The sequence below is a fragment of the Zeugodacus cucurbitae genome, chromosome 2 (assembly GCF_028554725.1).
Source record: "Zeugodacus cucurbitae isolate PBARC_wt_2022May chromosome 2, idZeuCucr1.2, whole genome shotgun sequence".
NCBI classification, from domain to species: domain Eukaryota; kingdom Metazoa; phylum Arthropoda; class Insecta; order Diptera; family Tephritidae; genus Zeugodacus; species Zeugodacus cucurbitae.
Window position 1 is genome coordinate 26,186,385 of NC_071667.1, and position 22,256 is coordinate 26,208,640.

At 32.1% G+C, this 22,256-nt stretch overlaps 5 protein-coding genes across 11 annotated transcripts in view; 1 reads left to right on the plus strand and 4 right to left on the minus strand.

The window, feature by feature from the left end:
• Window positions 1–13,050, minus strand: part of LOC105213111 (protein Malvolio) — a 30,059-nt gene extending 17,009 nt beyond the window's left edge. For 2 of the 4 annotated variants that reach the window (XR_008472852.1, XM_054236115.1), the window contains exons 1-5: window positions 12,857–13,050; window positions 5,112–5,322; window positions 3,376–3,560; window positions 3,017–3,181; window positions 2,719–2,857 (exon numbers count right to left, since the gene is read on the minus strand). Coding sequence is in view for 3 of the 4 variants with exons in the window: in XM_054236115.1 (XP_054092090.1) it covers window positions 2,719–2,857; window positions 3,017–3,181; window positions 3,376–3,560; window positions 5,112–5,322; window positions 12,857–12,873 (717 nt within the window). In the remaining variant the exon portion in view is untranslated. The remainder of the gene's footprint in view (window positions 1–2,718; window positions 2,858–3,016; window positions 3,182–3,375; window positions 3,561–5,111; window positions 5,323–12,856) is intronic. The other 2 variants (XM_029040940.2, XM_029040939.2) reach the window with 1 other exon arrangement.
• A 1,506-nt stretch (window positions 13,051–14,556) lies between these two features.
• On the minus strand, window positions 14,557–17,590 carry LOC105213109 (src substrate cortactin). Of its 3 annotated transcripts, none has more exons than XM_011185676.3 (6): window positions 17,438–17,590; window positions 17,082–17,257; window positions 16,585–16,988; window positions 16,401–16,522; window positions 15,390–16,340; window positions 14,557–15,335 (listed from the first exon to the last, which is right to left on the minus strand). In XM_011185676.3, exons 2-6 carry the CDS (start codon window positions 17,240–17,242, stop codon window positions 15,246–15,248), a joined length of 1,728 nt encoding a protein of 575 aa, XP_011183978.2. In that variant the 5' UTR covers window positions 17,243–17,257; window positions 17,438–17,590; the 3' UTR covers window positions 14,557–15,245. The 3 variants fall into 3 exon arrangements, with proteins under 3 accessions (XP_011183978.2, XP_054092092.1, XP_054092091.1); XM_054236117.1 differs by having other exon boundaries at window positions 17,445–17,582; XM_054236116.1 differs by having other exon boundaries at window positions 17,082–17,580.
• Window positions 17,591–17,917: 327 nt separating this feature from the next.
• Window positions 17,918–19,509, plus strand: LOC105213107 (60S ribosomal protein L13a). The gene is made up of 3 exons (XM_011185673.3): window positions 17,918–18,076; window positions 18,490–18,730; window positions 19,083–19,509. Exons 1-3 carry the CDS (start codon window positions 18,056–18,058, stop codon window positions 19,436–19,438), a joined length of 618 nt encoding a protein of 205 aa, XP_011183975.1. The 5' UTR covers window positions 17,918–18,055; the 3' UTR covers window positions 19,439–19,509.
• Window positions 19,252–21,159, minus strand: LOC105213105 (3-oxoacyl-[acyl-carrier-protein] reductase FabG-like). 2 transcript variants are annotated; one of them, XM_054236118.1, is made up of 2 exons: window positions 20,937–21,159; window positions 19,252–20,866 (listed from the first exon to the last, which is right to left on the minus strand). In XM_054236118.1, exon 2 carries the CDS (start codon window positions 20,863–20,865, stop codon window positions 20,089–20,091), a length of 777 nt encoding a protein of 258 aa, XP_054092093.1. In that variant the 5' UTR covers window position 20,866; window positions 20,937–21,159; the 3' UTR covers window positions 19,252–20,088. The 2 variants fall into 2 exon arrangements, with proteins under 2 accessions (XP_054092093.1, XP_011183973.1); XM_011185671.3 differs by having other exon boundaries at window positions 19,252–20,883.
• LOC105213106 (uncharacterized oxidoreductase TM_0325) lies at window positions 21,028–21,950 on the minus strand. The gene is made up of 2 exons (XM_011185672.3): window positions 21,166–21,950; window positions 21,028–21,114 (listed from the first exon to the last, which is right to left on the minus strand). Exon 1 carries the CDS (start codon window positions 21,943–21,945, stop codon window positions 21,166–21,168), a length of 780 nt encoding a protein of 259 aa, XP_011183974.1. The 5' UTR covers window positions 21,946–21,950; the 3' UTR covers window positions 21,028–21,114.
• Between the last annotated feature and the right edge of the window lie 306 nt (window positions 21,951–22,256).

Below are 22,256 nucleotides of genomic sequence, written 5' to 3' on the forward strand. Positions count from 1 at the left end.
GAAGGGCCAAACCGATCTGGCTAATTTTAGTTTTGAAATATTTATGGAAGGTCAGGGAAGGCTTAGAAAGTAAGTATGTATATATCGAAAAATTGTGAGTAAGATAACAAGAATATGATTTTATTTGAATTGACAACAAAATTATAAAAAAAAAATACAAAAAATAATAATATTTGGAAAGTTGTCATTGTTGCTTTGTTAAAATATTTTTATCATTGTTCAATTGTATAAGGCTGTGTCGATAGCCCAAAACAATTTGTAACAAGTGGGGAAGACATAGGGAACATTTTATACTCTCACAATTTATTGATGTAATTTTATTAAAGTCCAATAGAATAACGAAAATCAGCATATATAGTACATGAGGGTTGAGGTAATTCCTGAACCGATTTCACTCATTTTCAACGCCCAGTTATGATGGGAATAGCACCTGTTAGTAGGCAGACAAACGGAAATTCGACCTGGAAATTACTCCTAAATTGCAAATCAACGAAACACCAGTCTGCAAAATCGCCAAAAAAAAGAAGATTTTCCAGATATTCAAGTCGCTGAAGGTACTGCACAGATTTACGCGACAATGAAAATATTTTTGGTGAAGCCATGATTCTGTTGGCAGGTGATTTTCGCCAGACTATTCTTGGATCAACTGTTGCTGACAAACTAATCACTTTCCTAAAATCATCTAATTTGTGGCGACACATAAAGAATCGCCAATTAACAAATAACATGCGTGTGTTTTTCCAACAATATCATACAGCGATTGTAGAAATAGTTGGAAATGGTAGCGACGCAGTTGACACCTCGATGGATTAATAACATTTTTAACGGGTTTCTGTCACTTCATGGCCTCGAAAGAGGAGCTTATTCATCATATTTTTCCTGACATGAAACCATAATATAATAAAAATAAATGGCTGATTAAATGACCTATATTGGTGGTAAAAAAACAAGGATCTCTTTGACCTTAATGCGACAATTTAGAATTTCGTTAAAGGAGAGTTGATACAGCTACAAACCAGGATAACGTATTCAATTATCTCACAGACTATTTTAAATTGCTGGACCATCCCCACTCACTTGCAATTAAAAGTAGTGTGAGTTGTCATCATGCTGCGTAACATAAATCTACATCAAACTTTGCAAAAGAACAAGACTGGCTGTGAAGAAGGTAATCAATATCGTCACCAAAGCCAAGATAAAGCCAACTATGAAATTTGGTAATTTGTTACTTTCTCCAATATACGATTTAAAAAATTTAAGTTCTAAAAATTATGATGATTTACGCTTAACACAGATCTACAATAATGTCTATCAATCATTTTAAAATTTATCGGCTATAACGAGTCTTTATGCGAAAGAATTTTTTCTCTGCATTGAAAGATTTACTAATTTAATGTATACTTTAGCCACAAAAACGTGTGGCCGGGTCTGCTAGTTTTATATAAATATGCATACATAATTATTTATTATAAATTATATTTGAGTTTAAATATTCCCGATTCGATTTTAATAAACAGAATTCAAAAGTTAGATTTCTATATACTTATTTATTTCTTTAAAGTCTAGGTCTCTAACATTTTGAGTATAATAAAAAAGTAATACAATATTATAATATAATAAAAAATAATAAATATTTATTTATTTGTTTTTTAATGTTTTTTTTACATTTTTTTTTCATATAATTTCAAATTCTCATTTAATTTTTACAAATTAATTTACTTTAAAAATATTACAACCGACATTATTATGTAAGTTGTACATACATACATAAGTACGTTTATAGTTTAAGCGCATTCTTAAATAACAAAAACAAAGCAGTGAAAACCGCAAACACAGCAAATTAATATAAATAGCAATAAAACTGTTAACTCGCACATACATACATACAAAAACTACAATAAAGATAAGTAAAAGAAAAAACAAGAAAAAAATACAGTTTGAGCGGAAGCTACAGTTTAGAAGAGCAATTTTTATATTGAATCATTTGAGCTAAGCAATGCGAGTTTTGTGTTGCTTTTGTGTCTATCATTGATTTAAAAATTTGCATATAACAAAAATGCATGTTGGTCAACCCTTAACACCTTTTATAAATACATAAGTAATGGACTTCCATAAATTGTTATGATATTTTTATGCTGGATACCATTGTAGCCATCGTTAGGCGTGTTGTGTTTAGTTGCTTAGTTCAACAAACAAATCGCTTTACTGCAGACTTACTTTAACCCTACCACTACATTAACCCGATACAAGGTTCTGGAGATAAGATTTCAGATATAAATGCCCTGTCATGACCCCTCCTATAGTTGCTATACCAAATATATTTTATCTTTCTGAGGCCGAAGGTTTTTCCTAGCGTTCAATGCTTTCAGACTTTGTTTAAATATGTTTTTTTTCTTAGTTGTTAACAAAAAATAATTGACGTATGTATAAATATACTTTCGTAAGTATATACAAACTTCAGATTGGTCTTATTTGAGAAAATAAATAATTTCCAACTAACAAAAGGCAGACCAACGTATACTGATAAGCAACATGTAAATTTCGCTGATATTATTTGTTTACTAAAACTTTCAACTTTAACGCAGTCGCTTAATAAATAATTGTTTATAGCAAAAAAAATTCAAATTGATTTGTGTATCAACTACATAAAAATTTACTCAATTCAAAGAAAATATTAATTATTATTTTTTAATTATAATATTAAATGTCAAAATTTACCTCATAGCCGAAAGTCACCGCCATCACAGTGATTAAAAATCCAAAGAAGAACTCTAGTTTTCTCAAACCATATTTATCCAGAAATAAAAATGTAAACGTATCGATAATTGTTATCAGCACTCCACCCCACAGCGGCACGCTACATGGAACAATTAAAAATTATAAACAAATTAAGTATTAGTATGCTATTTGCTTAAGCATTTGCTCGTTCGGATTTGTAAATATTTAACAATATAAGCCATTTCAATCATTTATAGCATTTTAAAAGTAAACAACAAGCAATCAAGTGGATACTTACATTTTATTTGACAATAGATATATGGCGATGGCTGTGCCAATCACTTCCTGCATGTCCGAGCCGATAATCGCTATCTCGATCATTATCCAGAGTATGACGCGCGGTAGCTTTCGGTATTGGCGGTAGCACATCTCCGCCAAATGTAGACCCGTCACAACACCCAACCTGATTGCATATTAATGGGGAAATAAATAAGTGCTTGTAATATAAATAAGCATGTTTGTATGTACATGTATATATGAAGCTACATAATGTAACTATGAAAGGTAGAACTCAAACAACATTTGTTGGTAAATTAAATGCGGTCCTAAACGTTTTGTGAACATAAGATATGTGAGCTTATATGGGTGTTTACGTACCTCGCCGCCAGACGTTGCATTAGCAAACCCAAGACCGTAGCCCATAAAAGTACCCATAAAATTTTATATTTTGCTGCGGCTCCACTTTGTAAATCTGATTCTATGTTGCCCGGATCCAAGTATGCTATGGACATGAGAAAACCAGGACCAGTGAATGCCCATAATTTGCGAAAACTAAAACCAGTCTGGAAGTGCACAAAGAATTCAATAAGATTAGATACACAAAATAAATATAAAAATAGATATTGCATAATAAATTAGAAATATACATATGTATGTTAAAGGTAAGATGCGCTGCGTCTGCTTGTCAGCGGCGGCATATATGCAATTCGGTAAGATCAATTAAATGCTTTCATAAACAATCACACGCAAATGAATCATATTCCACCTGAATTGTTCAAATAAGTGTATATATGTTCATATCTATCTATATATCTATATATATATAGATATAAATGTTACACATGTTGCAAGCTCGCCAGTTTTTGCTAAACCGTTAATGCACCCAATTGCGTTTTGAAAACTGTGTCAAGTAATCTAAAGTAATTCATATGTGCGTGTATAATGTTTGTTTGTTGATTTTATTCGTAGAAATATTGCACGTGCAGTGTCTGCTATATCAAGTACATGCAAATATCAAGTTACTCTATATTCCGCGGTTTTCTACATCAAGTTCAAGTTTTTGAACTTCTCAGTCATCAGGCTCATTTAATAGCATGATTGATTTGTGCAATGAAGCTGTGGTTTCTATTGAACAATATTGATTCTAAAACCACAAAAAGGGCACTGAAAACTATTTGATCTGTCAAAACTTAATCAAAAACAAGAAAGGCGATGCCACACTATAAATCCAGTATTTGTGCTTACTAGTGTTTACTTTATATATTGAAAAGTAACTATTCAGATCGACTTCAAAGTTCTGGTATAGGGGAAGTAGGCGTGGTTGTGAACCGATTTGGCCTATTTTCATAACATATCAGAAAAATATTATGAACCGAATTTCATTGAAATTGGTCCAGTAGTTTCGTAGACTCATAAGTGGGCGGTGCCACGCTCATTTAAAATTGTGTATACCAATTTGAGTGCAGTCCGTCTGTACCATCTTTATAATGAAATTTAAGGTTTCTGGCGTTTCCTTAAAACATTTTTAGTAATTTTCAACATAACCTTTATGTGGGAAGTGAATATAAGGAAGTGCCCGAAGCAAACGATCTTAGAGTTTCGTTGATATATCTTAATTAGTTTACGAGATATGTTCAAAAAACTTAGAGGGGCGGAGCCCAAAAAAAATCAAAATATGCCCCTTCCTAGTGCGAACCTTTGTACCAAATTTTACTTTTATAGCTTAGTTATGGCACTTTATATGTTTTCGGCTTTCGCCATTTTGTGGGCGTGGCAGTGTTCCGATATCGCCCATCTACGAAGTAAACCTACTTAAGGCGCCAAGAAACACGTATACCAAGTTTCTTCAATATATTTTTCACGGACGGACGGAGAGGCAGATATCCGGATTTGAAATCAACTCGTTACCCTGATCACTTTGGTATATATAACTCTATGTCTAACTCGTTTAGTTTTGAGTGTTACATAAATATACTATATAATATATATATATATACTACTAAAAATTATTAAATTATCCTCTCTATACTTTTAGACTTTATACTTTTTAGCTGATAAGAGCGCAATTCAGCTGTTTTTAAATTTTAATATCTTAGTTGTTTTACAATACTCACCTCATCATTCTGTGGTATCAGCACCTTTTCATCACTGAAATATGCTTGTTTCGCAGCTGGTTTCAGATATGTGCCCTCATTGGGTATGACAAACGGTTGATGTTGTTGTGGCGCTCGAGATGTGCTAGTGCGCGGCGATGTCGTTGAAGAACTGCCAGCAGGTTCAACAATTTGATCGGTGTTTTTTGTAAATGATCCATTTGAAGCCATACTATTGAAATTTAAGAAAGAAATAACGGTTAATATTAATTTTATGCATTCATAACGATATTCTTATAGATATTTGAAAATCTGTATTCATTTATACAGTAACAATGTCTTGAATGAAGTAAAGAAAGAAAATCTTAGGAGTTGAAACTTAAATAATTATGGATAAACGTATGTACTTTTACAAATGTATGTTTTTGGAAAATCAAAGTTCAAGCACACAATCATCTCAACGAACAACGAAGTAGTGCCATATGCTCTTACAACAGATAAGAGATATGTATATTTATTGTTCCATATATCGTGTTTATTTACATTTTTTTACAAACATTTTTCAGCCATCAATTCCAGACCGAAACTTGCAAAAATTAAGCATTTAAGAGAATAAGTTTAACTTGTCGGAAATTTTCGTATTTGCCAAAAGTTTCAACTGTCTACAATGCTGTTAAATATTAATACCAGTTCTATCATAATTCAAAAGATCGTCATCCAGATCTAGCTTCCAATATATCCACTACTCAAGCTGTTCAATATTTTAGATTTAATTAAGAATAAACTAAAAGCACAACAATTTTTTAATAACAATTGACTGTAATAATGGGAAAATGTGAGCTATTGAAGTCTACATACAATTATTTCCGCTCACTGTTTTTTTTTTTTTTGAATGAATATTAAATTTCTTCGTCAATAAATATTTTACCGCACACCAACATACATATTTATATTTATGTATGTAGCATCGATTTAAATCTTTTAAGTGTTGTGTGATCTTCCATTTAATTGATATAATTAGCACAACTCCCGCATTTTATTTCAAGTTTAATTGAGAAGCGGCAAAGCATACAAATGATTGCTTACTTTATGCATGAATGCGTGGCTCCACAAGCGCATTGAAGGGGCGCCGACAAAGGTTCGCCTTAACAGCAAATTGTTTATTTAGCAAAGGCAAATTAATGTATTATATAAAAAAATATATGAATAAGCTTCTAAAAAATTCATCAGCTGAGACTCACAAGGCTCTTAATTTAATATAATTAATGATGTTATTAATAATTTCATCAGAAAAGACCATAAATATTAATAATTGTATTGAATTAGTATTATATATAGGATTTTGTGCAGATTTTTAAACATTTAGTTGATGATTATTAAGTATGAACGCCACTAAAGATAGAGTCCTTCACAAAAGTCATCTGAATTATTAATCTTCTAGTTGAAAACTAAAGCTAAACCGATGTTCAACAATTATTAAAATGATAGTTTCATATGGTATAATACCATATATTTATATCGTGTTCTTGGCATTTGCATACAACGTGTCGAAACTAACCTATTTAAATTGGCCAAACTCTATACAAATATACGAAATATTATTCCAACTTTTTTTATCGGTAAATTCCAGGAGGCTAAATTGCCTAGTTTATCAATCATAAATGGTTGCGGAGGGCGCTTTCATACCCCAACTCTGTAAATATTAATGAATATTTTTTCACAACTTCGTGAATTTTAGCGTGTTTTCCGCTTTACATTTTGATGTGAAAAACAATACTGTCGGACAGCTGTCAATATTTAATAGGTAAATCCAAGTAATTTGCATGAAACTATAATTGTAGGTGTGATGTGAACACAGCATTACTCAGTACTTGTATTATCAACTGGACGAACGTTTATAAATCGTATTGTTTTATATACTTTTAACAAATGTGAAAGATAAAAGTAATTATTGCTTGAATATTCTCATAGTATTATTAATTAATTTTTATGAATTTGTGAAAAACTTTAATTAAAAAATGCATTTTTTCGGCTAAAGGAAAGAGAATTTTTAATAAACTGGAATGTTAGAAATAATTAGTAGGCATTTATGAGCTTAAAGCGTATATAAATTAGTACGTATGTATGTATTCACTTAAAATCACAGCATTTCACAGCAAACTTATCTGCAATTATGAATGCTCGTGTATGAACTTGTGATTATAGAAGTACTCATGTGTGTACATTAATTTGCGCTAATTCCACATAATCTACAACAAGCTCTAGCAAATTTATGGTGGAATACCTATAGTAGTAAGTATGTAGTATAAACAATGATTAGCTGTTGAAAGCGACGGATCAAAATAAAAAGTTCACAACAAAAAGGCAAATTAGAAAATAGTACTTGTGATTTGTATACAATTATTATAATAATTTATAAAGCTATACATTAAATTTTTAAAATAAATTAAAAGCAGGAAACAAACTACTAATTTTGAAGAGGTTTAAAAAAGCTGTCGTTTGCCAAAACTGAAAGAATAACGAATCGAACGAACGAAACACACAACTATTTTTTGCAAACATCACAGTAAGCTTCGTTTTGGAACCCTCATGTATAGCACTATACATAGAAATTCTAATAGCTACGTAAATAATAAAAATAATATATCATAAATAAAATAATAAAATAATAAGTTTCTCTATAATTAAAGTGAACTTTGCATAATGAGCCAATATAATTGTTTCCATTTTTTTAAATCACACATTGCCTTATACTCATTGGACCTATTTATATGTGCCTACCAGTCACGGTAAAAGTTGAAATCAAATAAAATGTAATTATTTAAATATGTGAATGTATTTTATTCTTCTAGACTATGATTTCAAAGTTAAATGAAATATTTGATGAGCCATTGCCATAAAAAATTAATATAAGAAAAGTGAAATTATAATTATTGAAATATTTTATTTTAAGTAGGTTTAAATAAAGATTATCACACGCTAACAAATATGATGACTGCAAAGGCTGATAAAATTTAATCATAAATCAATAACAACAATCTGCAGCACGAATATTCTCATTTATCACATTTGTAGTAAATACATTTTATTAAAAACTAATTTTATTAAATAACAAAATGTATTTGTTCAAAAGTATGGAAGACGATGAAAGGACTACAATCAAAAAATGTGTTCATATAAAATATAGTCAGTTAATAAACACCTAGTTGGAACCAAGAACTTACATAAGTGTCTCCTAAGCGACTGAATCCTTAATTACTGTCGCAGGTTTCAAAAAAATAAGTTATTACACGAATTAGGACCCTTAAAACGTTGTTAGTAATGCAAAAAAAAAATCTATTCAAAAACTACGTCCTTACTAAATACATATTTTTAGGGATTACTTTTGTTTGACCGCCACTGTACACACACATCGGTTTTATTTGTGCATCACAGGTGTTTCAACAACTCCGTATGCATCACACTGATCTACTCACATACTATATACATACATACATGCACATTTATATTTTTTAGTATTGTTGTGAAAAACAAAAACGACAAGAAAGATGGAAAAAATGCTGTATGTGACAATAATTAATAAAATATTTAATTATTTATGTCATTGCTAAAGTGCTTCTGCACCAGCAATATAAGAATACATGAACTAAAGTAAATTTTAAACTATGCCCTGAGTTTCGAAATGAGAAATGCAAAAGTGGAGAGTTTAATGAACTTAAAAAAATTTAAATCCGCTGTCTGTAGAGACTGTTTGAAAGTTATACCTCAAACAGACATATGGGAACAATATTACTGATAGCAGTAACAAAATCTCCCATTTAAGAAAGCAAACAGTTTTGAAAAAAATCAAAACAGTTTTTATACTAAGTCAGCATAAAAATTTTCCTCAATAAGATCAGATATGCGATAAAAATTTTCAGCTGAATTATTTTCAAAATCTTTTTCCTGAAAGAGTTAAAACAAGAAAGCAGTCATTAAAAGTAATATTTATAAAAAGTGATTCGACTTTCAGTTCGAATAAAACATTTACGGAACATTTCCTGTTCAAGTCTCTGATAAAAAAGTATTTGAGAATACAAATTCATTTAGTAGTTATAATCTATAGGGTTAGGTTTATAAGAATAATCGTGAACAGGAATCATTATGATGGCAAAAGGCAAAGGCACAAACATACTTTTAAGAAAAAGAGTATTTTCTTACTAAAGGAGTTTAATTGTATACAATTTGTGTTAAATGTAAAATTTTAAACAGCTCATGTATATATAATATAGAGAAAAACGCAGATTCCTAATTAATTTTGAAAGCAGACATATGTACTAATTTAAGAAGTATCCATATACGCGTATATATAAATATATTAATATTATTTGATTTTTTTATTTTCTGTATTTAACAGTTTCTCTTATTTAATTCAATTTGTCCTCACTTGATGAGTTTACATCTTCTTAGTGTGTCTTTGTTCGCAAGCTAAGCTACACATGCCAAAACTCCAAAAAGCTCTTACAAATGTGTATGTAGTTTTTTTTACAAACATTTGGTGTAAATAATTTCTGTAAAGAAGATGGCGATATAATATGCGATAATGCAGCGTTGTAATTTTTCATGACAATATGAATATATGTATGTATGTATGTCCATTGTCATTATTGCCTCTGTATATGTAAGTTAGTCAAAATACATTGCCCTCAACTCATTTTACCTTGAATGACTCGTGCAACTTGCGTAAATTTGTTGTCGAAGCGTGTACACAAATTTGTTTTGGTGCCCAGAACCTTTTATAGCTGTTAACCGAAATTACTGCCACTGCCGCTTTAAACATTTCAGTTTACATATGTTTTGTTTATATTTATCTACTTTGAAGTGCGTACTTATGGAGTTAATCGAATAATATAACGCCGCTAAAATGGCTTGTCTCACAAATCAACTTTTACAAAGCATCTAAATGATTTTAAAGTAATATATGCTGGTGCTGGTAAAAATATGTTACTTTTCAGATTTGTGTGACAGTTGACGATTTACAGCTGTTCTTCGACTTCTCAACATTTGGAGAGTGGCAAATCGAACAAACAACTGCCATAGTCATCTAATAAATACAAGAGATTAAACCAACCTTTACGAAGTCATTCCCGTAGTTTCGTGTATTGAACATAACTGCTCGAATTTGTTGTTCCTTTCGGTTGAAAGATTTTTTAGACAAGAGAAAAGAACTCGAACTAGAAGAATTATGGGGTGCGAGAAATAAATTTTTTATGCTGATGCCATAAAATGTGCGAATTGACAAAACCAAAAAATATTGACGAATTCAGCATTTTCCCGTGCTTTATTTCCAAAAATATTCATTCCATACTTTTAGAAGAACCCCCACATATATGTACATAAATACATTTAATCTAACACTTAGACATCCTAGCGTTCTTTGAGACAGCATCTAATGTGATTGTTTGTATGAAAATTAGAAGCTTTGAAGACAGATAGCCTTGAACTTTCAGAGATCGAAAGCACGATTATTAGATTTGCCTTTAAAAAAAATGTTCGTAGTAAATAAGCTGAGAAAAGGTGATTTGTGAAGCAAAAGATATCATATAACGAATGTCCTTTCGGTTTAAATATGAAAATATGTTAACAACTTCAGCAAAATAAATATATGTATTTAGTATATTACACAGTCTTATCTAGATATGTATATGTATTGTACATACATATTCATACCGTACTTCCCGAATATATGCCAGATACATGTAAATATTTACATACGTGGTAAACCCCTTTCGGGGAATCCAATTATGTATATTTACTCTAATGAAGAATAAAGCGGCCATAAGCACTAAAAGGAATGCAAAGAAAAACAAAAGAGTATGATGCAATTCAAAAAAAACATATATTGCACTTTATCACATTTTATTGTTTTATAGTTTTCTGCAGTCATGCGTCGTGTAACTAAATATGTCTGTATATATGGATGTGTATTTTTTTATATATAAACTGATACATATGTTTCATAAAAGGACAGGTGCCACAACTAAAGAAAAGGAAAATGGTGAATCGGTTCTTTCACGTTCAAGTACATTTCTCCAATGGAAATCTTTCGATTCCATTATAAATTAGAAATATCGAAAATGATGGCAACAAAAAAGCTACTATCATTTTTCATAAAAGCCGCTTGTCAAAGGATTATGAACCATACAATCAAATTTATAGACGCGATAAAACAGGCCTTAAACTCTTAACAAACTGATACATAATGATGGACAGGAAAAATATATATACTAAAATAAATAATAATTTTGTATCAAAAGTTAGAAAAATTAAAATTATTTTTTCTTTTATTTTTAATTTTTAGTAAAAAATAATTCATTAAGTTAGATTTGACGATTGATATTTTTCAATTGAAACTTTTCTAATCACACGACGGTTAAACTATGATATCGCAACTAAATCTGTAAAAATTCAGGGGATTTAAAAAAAAATCGCAATATTTATTTGTGATTTATCGGTTTTTCTCGTTAACATTTTGCCTACAATTTCTTTTATCAAATGCATTACATATTTAGGGATAAATGAATTGCCTGAAGTATCTACATATGTATATTAATTTTCCCTTGAACATGTTTTTTGTTTATTTATTTTAAAGTTTATTTATTTTAAAATTTATTCAGGTTTATTTATGTTCCAGTCAATTTGTTTAATTTGTCTTTTTTAATAATATAATTAAATCATTTTCTCCTTAATTTTTTATTTAAATAATATAATTTTCTAACATAATTTTAACTCTTGCTGAAATTAAATTATATAAAATAATATTTTATAGGAACATGCAGCTATAATTGCAATGTATTAATGATCTGGCAACACTGAAAGAGGCATTATAGTAAAAATTGCAAAACATAAAAACAGCTGAGTTGACTACGTCGACTAATTTTAAACAACGGCGTCCAAAATTAGTTTTCAATGTGATAACACGTTGAAACATATGGAAATTTTTGTTTTATACAAATATAACTAATCTGAGCGATAATTGTTTTTGAAAACGATTAATATACATACTTGAGGGCTCGTCTACTGCGTTTAATTCACAGGCAGACATTTATTTTTGAACATACACAACATCCGATGGCTAACAATTAGCACTGATAAGAAATTCAACAGCTAAAACACTCATGTACTAGTATACGAGCAATAGTTATTTCATTGTATGGACGGAAGTATTTTTGCCACTTCAATAATATGAAAAAAGTACATACATATACAAATGTATGTATGTTATACACATAGCTACGTAGATATATAAGGAATTCTCTTTTATTTACATACTTGAATGTGCAGATATTTGTGCTTCTCTATGCCAATTGTTCCAACAAAAGCTTTACTAATGTGTGTCAAGTTGAGTTTTTGTATTCCATACAGTTCATTCGCTATGAATTATCGCGCGAAATATAAAGGAGATTGATTAATCAGCAACTATTGTCAAGATTTTAATGCAAACGCACGTAAAACACTTTATATATTAACAGTTTAATTATCACTTCCACATGTTACTACTTGTTTCCTGGAGTTGTCTCAATAAAAAATATAACTTCTAATGTTATGGCAAAATTAGAAAAAATTAATGTATAAGGCACTACTTGCCTATATATAGTGCAATGTAAATAATAGCACTTTATTCAATGTATATGTTTACAATTGTTAACCTGCGTAGAGTTAATTTACAATTATCTTCAACAAGAAAAGTAGAAGAGAAACATTAAACAGCTGAATTTTCGGCATACGTTTTATGGCTCTTCATTTTCTTTTGTGTGCGATTTTTCAGCAAATCTGCTCTACTTTATGCCTATAGAATTTTTTAATTATATTTTCACAGTATTCTTTCTTTCTTCAACAAAAATTAAAATTCATATGTTTCCACTTTACAAACGAATATATCGCGATCTTATTGTTTTTCACTTCACTTCATTGAAATTAATTAAGCAAATTTCCTTTGCCCTACTCTTCCGTGTTCTACGTTACCATAGTTTACGCACGGTATGTAGTTGAATTTTTCTTCCGACACAATAGGAAGAAGAAATTATCTGGTAACACTAAAATAAGCAAAACACGTACACTTTTTTCCCACAACAAACCAACAGCAACGTCAAACGTCAACAATTGGTCAACAGTACACGGTCAACACAATAAATACGATGCGAGCAACCAACAAGCAACAACTGAAGAGAACATAGGCGCTGCTTCGATTCATATACGAGAGAATGTGTGTGTTGCCAGATCACAAGACTGGTGTATTTCGTTATTTATTTTAATGTTGGAGATAAGAATTTGCAAAATTTGATATACAACGCTTCAAGTTTATGGACTCAACCAGCTTACATATTACATTATGGCAATGCATAGATAAGGTTTTATATATAAATTAAGAATTTTCGCAGAGTTTAGTTTTATATGTGTTATCATCTTTTTTGACTTTCTAATCTCTTGCTTAAACTTTGACATTTAATTTTTGGTTTGATTAGATTTTTGATTACCAAAAATGTTAATTAAGTCCGGTAAGTTACCAACAATTATTCTCTTATTTTACTGAGTTGTTTTCGCTTGTTAAGGGTTTCAGTTTTCAATAACTCTGTACTTTTATTAAATAATAGTAACATTATATGGGAATCGTTTTAAATTTAAATTTAAGCATAATCTCAATTAACAAAGATTTCAGCGACGTGGGGAACAAATTACTGGAGAGTTTTTCTCTAACAGACCTAGCTGTAGTAATTCGCATATACTTTTTTATTCTTCCAAAGTTCCACAGCTGCAGGAAACTTCATATAATCTTTATTTGAAAATATAACATATAAACAAATTCAAAAAGGATATTTACCTAAATTACCATCAATTAGACAATACAAAGTATGCAAACCGATAACCTAGAATGATATCCTTCACATAGAGAATTGACGGCTCTGAAGGAAATGCTAATGTTATAAGTTAGATTTGTAAATATAACCGCCATTTACGAATTGAAAAATCCGTCACTTTTCATCATGGTAGCTATGCCTATGTATAAATAATCTCATTTGATAGTGATTTTCGTTTTTTCACATGATATGAATCGCTACTTGGCACGTACTTTTTATCTAAAGACGGTTCTTATGTTTGGTTTTCGATATCGCCAAGAAGGGCAATGAGCAAAAACAAAACGGAAACTGTCAAAGAATTATCAATTTGATTGTTGCGAGATAACATGCAAATTTAGAATGGAATATTATAGCTTAGTCTCAAAACGATTTCATGTTTCCAGTAATGTTAATTCGGTATTTCCAAGATGTATCAGTATATTAACTAAAATGCAGTTTTTGGAGGTTTTACGATGATTTTTGCATTATCCATGGTTATGATTTTCTGTTTAATTAACCTCGTCTTATTTTATCTTCTTAATTCACTAAGGCAAAATGTTAGAGATTATATTTAATTTAAACACTGTACATTGAGTTTGTTATAATTTTATTATATATTTTTTATACAAATACACTACTTGTAACATTTAAGTCTTCAACCAGAAACATACACATACATATCAAGAATGTCAAATGCATAGTCCATAAAAATGCATTTTATTAATGTATAACAATCTTTAAATTATGAATCAATCTATTTTATGTCCAGAAACTGTGCTCTTTTCTATTAATGCTACTGGCATTGTTGTTTATCCACATTTTCCTTAAATTTATTCTAAATTTTCTTTTATTTGAAATACCATTATGTATTAGTCGTTAGTTAAAAATTTTGATTTGTTTACATAATTTTTTTTTCAAAAAACATGCATAAAAGATTTAAAGTTAAGTCAAATTTAAAAACATGAATTATATGAAATTGAGCTTGCAATAAATCATGTATGTATTCCTTTAAAACAATTCGTTGCTTTAATGCGTTTGAGGTAAATACTGGTTAGGGATGATTTATGAAAAATTATTATTACTTTTTAATAATCATGTCTATTATTAACATATCTACTGTGTCTCTACACCTGTTTAGCCTTTAAGGAAGCATTCAATTAATTATTTTTAACAAAGCTTAACCTAATGCAAAACCAACTTTGCATAAATGTGTCTTGTCAGACTTTTCTGATGCTTTTATAGTAAAAAATTGTATAAGAATGAACATGTATGAACATATTCATGCTTTTTGATTTACCAATTGCACATAATTTGCCGGGAAAAGACCATAGCGGTTTTTGCACAAACCACGCCACCAGCCTTCATCAATCTGCAACGGCACACATTAAGATTTTTTACAAAAATATTTTTCATTTATATTTACCATTTCGATGTGGGTAATCGTATCGTCGGGGTCGAATGATATTTCATCGTCGTCAGCAGCTTCATAATCATATAGCGCAATCGCATGAATACCCGTATCTTCGATGTAGTCAGCTAAATTGTCGGAATTAGAATAAATTGCTTCTTCGGTGCCAGCAGCGGCCAGAGCGGCAGAAGTGGGCACTGCATTATCAAGTGCAGCAACTTCATCTACTTTTTTTGCTTCTGCTTGCGTTTGTTGTTGTGGATTTTGTTGCATTGGCTGCTGCTTATGTTGTTGTTGTTTTTGTTCAATGCTTTCTTTATTCTCGTAAACCGGTTCTTGCGTCGGGCATTCTGGTGAAGATAACTGTGGTGGTGTAATTGCAGTCTCTATTTCAATGGATGGTATAACATCAGGTGGTGGTGCAGTTATTGTGACATTCTTCTTTACTTCCTCCACAATCGGCTGACTTTGTTGTTTCTCCTCTATTTGACTTACTACTTCAACCGGTTGGGCTTTAGGTATGATTATGGGCTCCTTACGTACTGTTGGAGGGTTCTCTGCGGTCGGCGATTGCATTTGATTGAATGCACTTATAGCATTGCTAATACCACCTTCGCGTCCCGTGGAAATCGAGGAACGACTGCCCTTTGGTGGTGGAGCTCGTGCTTCTTCAGCCGCTGGCAGTGGCGTATTTTCAATAACTGTCTTTTTGGCTGCTTCGTCACGATCGCGACGATCTTTTTCCTCACGTAAGCGTTTCTGCTCTTCAGCCCTTTTACGATTTTCTTCTTCCGAGTTTTTGGCAAGGTTTTCAAATTTCGCACGTAAGTTGGATGGTTTTGCGCCCTCAATGTTAGGTTTTACTTTAGTATATGTAGTACCAACCTGTTGCTTTTCGTTATCTCCGAAACCGGCAGCTGATTTATCCATGCGATCTTTTTGTATACCAAATTTTCCACCAAATCCCTAAAATATAGATAATAATAATAATAATTTAAAAATATATTATTGAAATATAAAACATACCACTTTGTGATCAATTTGACTCTCATGCTTTTGTGGCGCTTCTTTATGATCCCAACCCATAGCAGATTTGTCTTTGCGATCTTCTTGTATACCAAATTTACCACCAAATCCTTTTGAGTAATCTAGAATGAAAATAATAGGTATAGTTCTATAATTATTTTAAACACTGCAATTTGTGTTTTACCCTTTTGTGACTCGTGTTTCTCAACCTTCTCAACGTGGTCCCATCCCACGGCCGATTTATCTACCCTATCCGACTGAACGCCAAATTTGCCTCCGAATCCAGTCGCGTAGTCTTTCTGAGAGGCATGCTTTTCCACTTTTTCTATATGATCCCAACCTGCTGCGGACTTGTCAACACGGTCTTTCTGCACACCAAATTTTCCACCAAAACCTTCGCTGTAATCCTTTTGCGAAGCATGTTTCTCAACGGTAGCTCGGTAATCATGTCCGACTGCCGATTTATCCATGCGATCGCTTTGCACACCAAACTTTCCACCATAGCCATAACCGGGATTTTGTTCTTCTAACTCTTTCTTCTTTTTATCTTGATCTGCTTTTTCTGTTTCCGAACGCAATTTTTCCATGCTACAAACACACATTTATGCATTAATCGTAGGGTGAATCATTATATTATTATGTTACACTACAACTAATTTATGAGTAATCAAATGCACTTACTCGATAGCGCCGGCCGTACGCCCGCTCCGCTCGACCGTTTTCGATCCCCATCGTTGCTCCTGTTCACTAACATCGTTCACAAAATCTGGATCGGTCTCCCAATCATCATCAGCGTCTGGTTGAGTATTTTGGAGTTGCAGACCAGCTGTTGCTTTCCACATTTTCCTGGTAATTTTCTTTTGAAAACAAAGATTGTCTTTATCAATTTAAGTGAATAGTTGCAAGTGTTCACAAATAAAAAACAAGATAAGGTTACAATCGAACTTGTTTCGTATTCTTTATCTATAGGGAGTGGTCAGCCGGTTTTTTAAGAGTGGGCCACCCCTGATTTATGATATTTATTAACTTGGAATTACAATGTACTAGTAAAAATGTGCAACTTATTTGCTACGCTTGATACTATCACTCCAACAACTTGTGATATTATAAATTCAGATTTATTTGTTTCTTCAATGATTCACTTTTGTAAATGTAGCAAATGCTTCTTCTTTACTAAACCAACAAATCACAATGACTATAAATTATAAACAACACATAATTAATGAATACACAGACAATAATATTATTAATATAAGTATCATGAAATGTGTATTCATTGATATGTTATCCGATTAATAAATTTTCACTTCAAAATTGTTAGTTTAAAAACTAAAAACAAATTAAGAATTTGTATGTTTATTGTTCGTGTGTGAATATTTACAACAATCCAGAATCACTTTTGCTCCTTTTAACAATTAAAAATGTATTTTGCATTGATTACTGTTTTAAACTTCAAAGTCAAGTTGTTTCATATCTTAATTTATAGCTAAATAAAATTTAATTTTTGAATGTCACAAAATGACCACTTTTGCGAACATAACCAAACGATAAAAAGTCGATAACTACGCCATATTGAAAAATCGGAGAGGAACGGAACACAACTTCCGTTGCACGAAGGTGAGACTCGTCCATTTCTTTCCGTGCGGTTCTTTAACATGACTGGTTTGTCGAATAGGGTAAGTGGCGTTTTTTCACATCAAAAAGGCATATAAATACATTAAAAGTTAATGGAAATTAGTGTAAAATGTACATTACGACGCAAGCTTTTCGAAAATACCAAATTTGTGTGGAAATGTGAATTCTAAAGTGTTGAAACGTTAGCTCAAGTCCGTGTCTCCAATTGAGGAACTTGGTACACGTGCCCAATTAGTTGAGCAAGATAATTCAAAAGGGCCTCAAAAAGTGAAATTATTTGCAGAATTGATATTTTCGAATATGTGAACACGTATTGTATATATTTTGTATATACAGTTATTATTTAATAATGAAATGTGTTTGTAAGCCTACGTTTTTTGTTGTTATTTGTAACCTAACCTCGATTTCTATAAGAATACAAATTTGATTGAGTTTTTGTTTTGTATATTTCCAGGCCGTTGTTATTGATGGTCGTGGCCATCTGGTTGGCCGTTTGGCCTCCGTTGTTGCCAAATACCTGCTCCAAGGAGGTAAAGTAGCTGTTGTGCGTTGCGAGGAATTGAACCTCTCTGGCCACTTCTACAGAAATAAAATCAAGTACTTGGCATATTTGCGCAAGCGTTGTAACGTAAATCCTGCTCGTGGTCCATATCATTTCCGTGCTCCTTCAAGGATTTTCTTCAAAGCTGTACGAGGTAAATTTCATGTTTTATGTTAACAAAAACAAAATAATTTAGTGATGACTAAATTTTCTTACCTACATTATTTGAAGTATAAATGTAACAATTTAATTGTAACTGATTTGTAATGCTTCAATATGATTATAATTTGTTTAAAGCATTCATTAATGTATGCGTTTCTTCTTTTTCAGGTACGTAATGTATTCAATTATGGATAACTAATACCGCAGTGATGAACAATTTTTCTTACCTACATTATTTGAAGCAGAATATGTAACAAAATCGACAACTGACACACAGACATTAATTATATTTGTAATATCTACATAAACAAATTTGTAATTAAGGTAAACTACTTTTTTTGTAGGAATGATCCCACACAAAACCAAGCGTGGCCAAGCTGCACTTGCTCGTCTCCGCGTCTTTGATGGTATTCCACCACCATACGACAAGCGTCGTCGTGTCTGTGTACCAATCGCTATGCGTATTCTCACTCTGCGTTCTGACCGCAAATACTGCCAAGTCGGACGTTTGTCAAGCGAAGTCGGCTGGCACTACCAAGATGTCGTCAAGAGTCTGGAAAGGAAACGCAAGGCTAAGTTGCGTGTCACTCTTAAACACAACAGAATCATGAAGAAGTTGACTGTTAAGGCTCGCGAGAACATTGCGAAGGTAGCGGAACCATTCAACAAAATCATTAAATCTTACGGATACGAAGTTTAACGTACCCTTAAGTTTGTTTGAAATGATTAGAATTCATTTTTTAATAAAAAGAATAACATAAGTAACATTGAGCTCTTTAACTTTTTTATTACCTCAACGCGATTGTAAAAGCAATATTTACTGAAATTCTAATTAGTTTACAAGTTGATTGGTAATTGAAATTTAAAGTGTATTGGTTATTGGTACACTTGCTTAGTATTAGAAGGCATATTGTAGGCGTTTTACTAAAGTCAACTCTTTCATAAATAAATCAATTGGGTTGAAGATATTTTATGTGTATGTATGGCATAGTTTTTGTTGTAGCTGCAGAAAAAGTTCTACAGAGCCCGTTCAAATCCGATTGTCGACTGCTGCAGGAAGGAAATGGTATGCAAACTGGCTCTAAGCAATTCTGACCATAAAATAAGTAGCGGTAAAATTTGAAATTGCCGGTAATAGTTTAACAAACATTGGATAATAAAATTATGATTGCAACAACAAAACTACTTAATTATATAGAATATCACTAGACATCAAAGATTAACCAAGCTTATATTTTATAGACATGCATTTATGATGATTTAGAAACGTTTATTTAATATATATTGAAATATTAATATATAAATGGAATTATTATTCGTTAACACACGTTTATTGAAATTTTTTTTTATTTATCTGGGACACATAGCATGTCTTCCGCCGTCGACTGGCATATTCATGCCTGTGGTAAATGTGGCCAAGTCACTGGCCAAAAAGCAAATAGCATTGGCCACTTCTTCCACATCCCCAGCTCGGCCAAGCGCATGAGTGCTTTTACAATGTTCCAAAAATTTCTCATAAGCTTCATCGTTCATGCCAGCACGTTTGTGTAAGTTGGTGACAATGACACCCGGATTGACCGAATTACAACGCACTCCTTTCGGTGCTAGTTCTAAAGCCACACAACGTGTAAATTGATCAATAGCCGATTTGGATATATTGTACGCCAATACATTGGGAAATGCACGTAAACCGCAAACGCTGGATAAATTTACGATATTTCCTTTTGTTTTGATCAACTCGGGTACGGCGAGCATTGTCAGCTGATACACGGAGCGCACGTTCGTGTCCATAATTCTATCAAATTGATCGAGGCTTGTATTCTCAATTGTTCCATTCTCAATGATGCCAGCATTGTTGACCAGCACATCAAGTTGTCCGTAACGTTCCAGCACTTCACTTATAATGCTTGGCACAGCAGACTCGTCTATCAGATTGACCTTTATCAATAACGGGGCAAATGAGTCCTCGGCGATTTTTTCACATTTAGCTGCAGTTTCCTTAAGATTTTCCGTATTGCGTCCAACCAATGCCAGCTTGGCACCAAACTTGGCGAAATTCAGTGCAGCGGCGGCACCAATTCCAGAACTGGCGCCCGTTATTAGCACAACTTTGCCCTTGAAATCCATTCTATCATTCGATACACACTTTGTGAAATTCAAATCAGATAAAAAGCAATAAGACTTAAGTATTTAAGTACCTTTGGCTGTTATCAGAAACACTGTTGCTTCACTATTAGTTCTGTGATGCATGAGCAGAAATCAAAAGTGAAAAGCAGAGATGTTAGCCAGTGTAGTTGCTCAAATTCGATAAACATATATTTCCTGTTTGTTGGCGATCGACTTCACAGTATAATTGACTATCACTTTTTTTGTCACCTGTAACACATATTTTTTAAGAAGGTCGTTACTTTTGAATGTGCTTGCAACTTAGCGCGGTGTCATAGCGTGTCTCCCACCATCAACAGGTATATTGTGACCAGTAATAAAACTTGCCAAATCACTTGCTAGAAAGCATATTACATTGGCTACTTCATTTGGTTGACCATAGCGTGCCAATGCGTGTGTGTATTTGGCTTTTTTAAGAAACTCCTTGTAGCCATTCTCATCTAAATATCGTTTTTGTAAATTCGTATAAATCACGCCTGGATTCACACAATTACAGCGCACACCACGCTCGCCAAGTTCCAATGCTACGCAGCGCGTAAATTGATCTACGCCCGCTTTGGATATGTTGTAGGCCAGTGTGTTGGGGAAGGAACGCATGCCGCATATACTAGATGTGTTCACAATATTACCCTTGGTCTTCAACAATTCCGGTACCAATAATAAAGACAAATAAAATTGCGAACGTAAATTGGTGTGAATCATGCGATCAAACTGCTCCAGACATGTGTTCTCAATAGTACCATCCTCCATAATACCAGCATTATTTACCAACACATCGAGTTTTTTATATTTGTTTAGCGTGGACTTGGCAATGCATTCCAAATCTGCCGGCTTACTAACGTCTCCTTTAATTTGAAGTGGTTCGCCCTGATCTTTTGACTTGGCACATTTTATGCAATTCTCAGCCGTCTTTTTAAGACCCTCGACGCTCAGATCAACAATAGCCAATTGGGCACCAAGTTCCGAAAAACGAACTGCTGTAGCAGCGCCAATACCTGACGCGGCGCCAGTTAGCAGCACAACCTTGTTGGTGAAGATCATAAATTTGTTTCAATATTTGTATTTAAGAATTTTGGCAATTTTTGACTATTCAATTTTTTTGAACTATTCAATTTTGAAAAAAGAGAAATTTAATGTAAAATTTATTTTGTGACATATTTATATGTCGCTTTCTAAAATCCAACTGTTTTGACATTGGTTATCAATAGGGATAGGAATGGAATTAGAAGCTAAAGTGTTGCAAATATTACAAAAAAGTTGAAGTGCGATAATAGTTACAACTGATTCGCGGATTGAGTTATTATCGATAAATTTCAAATGAAATTGAGTTGAATTGTAAACCGAAATATAGG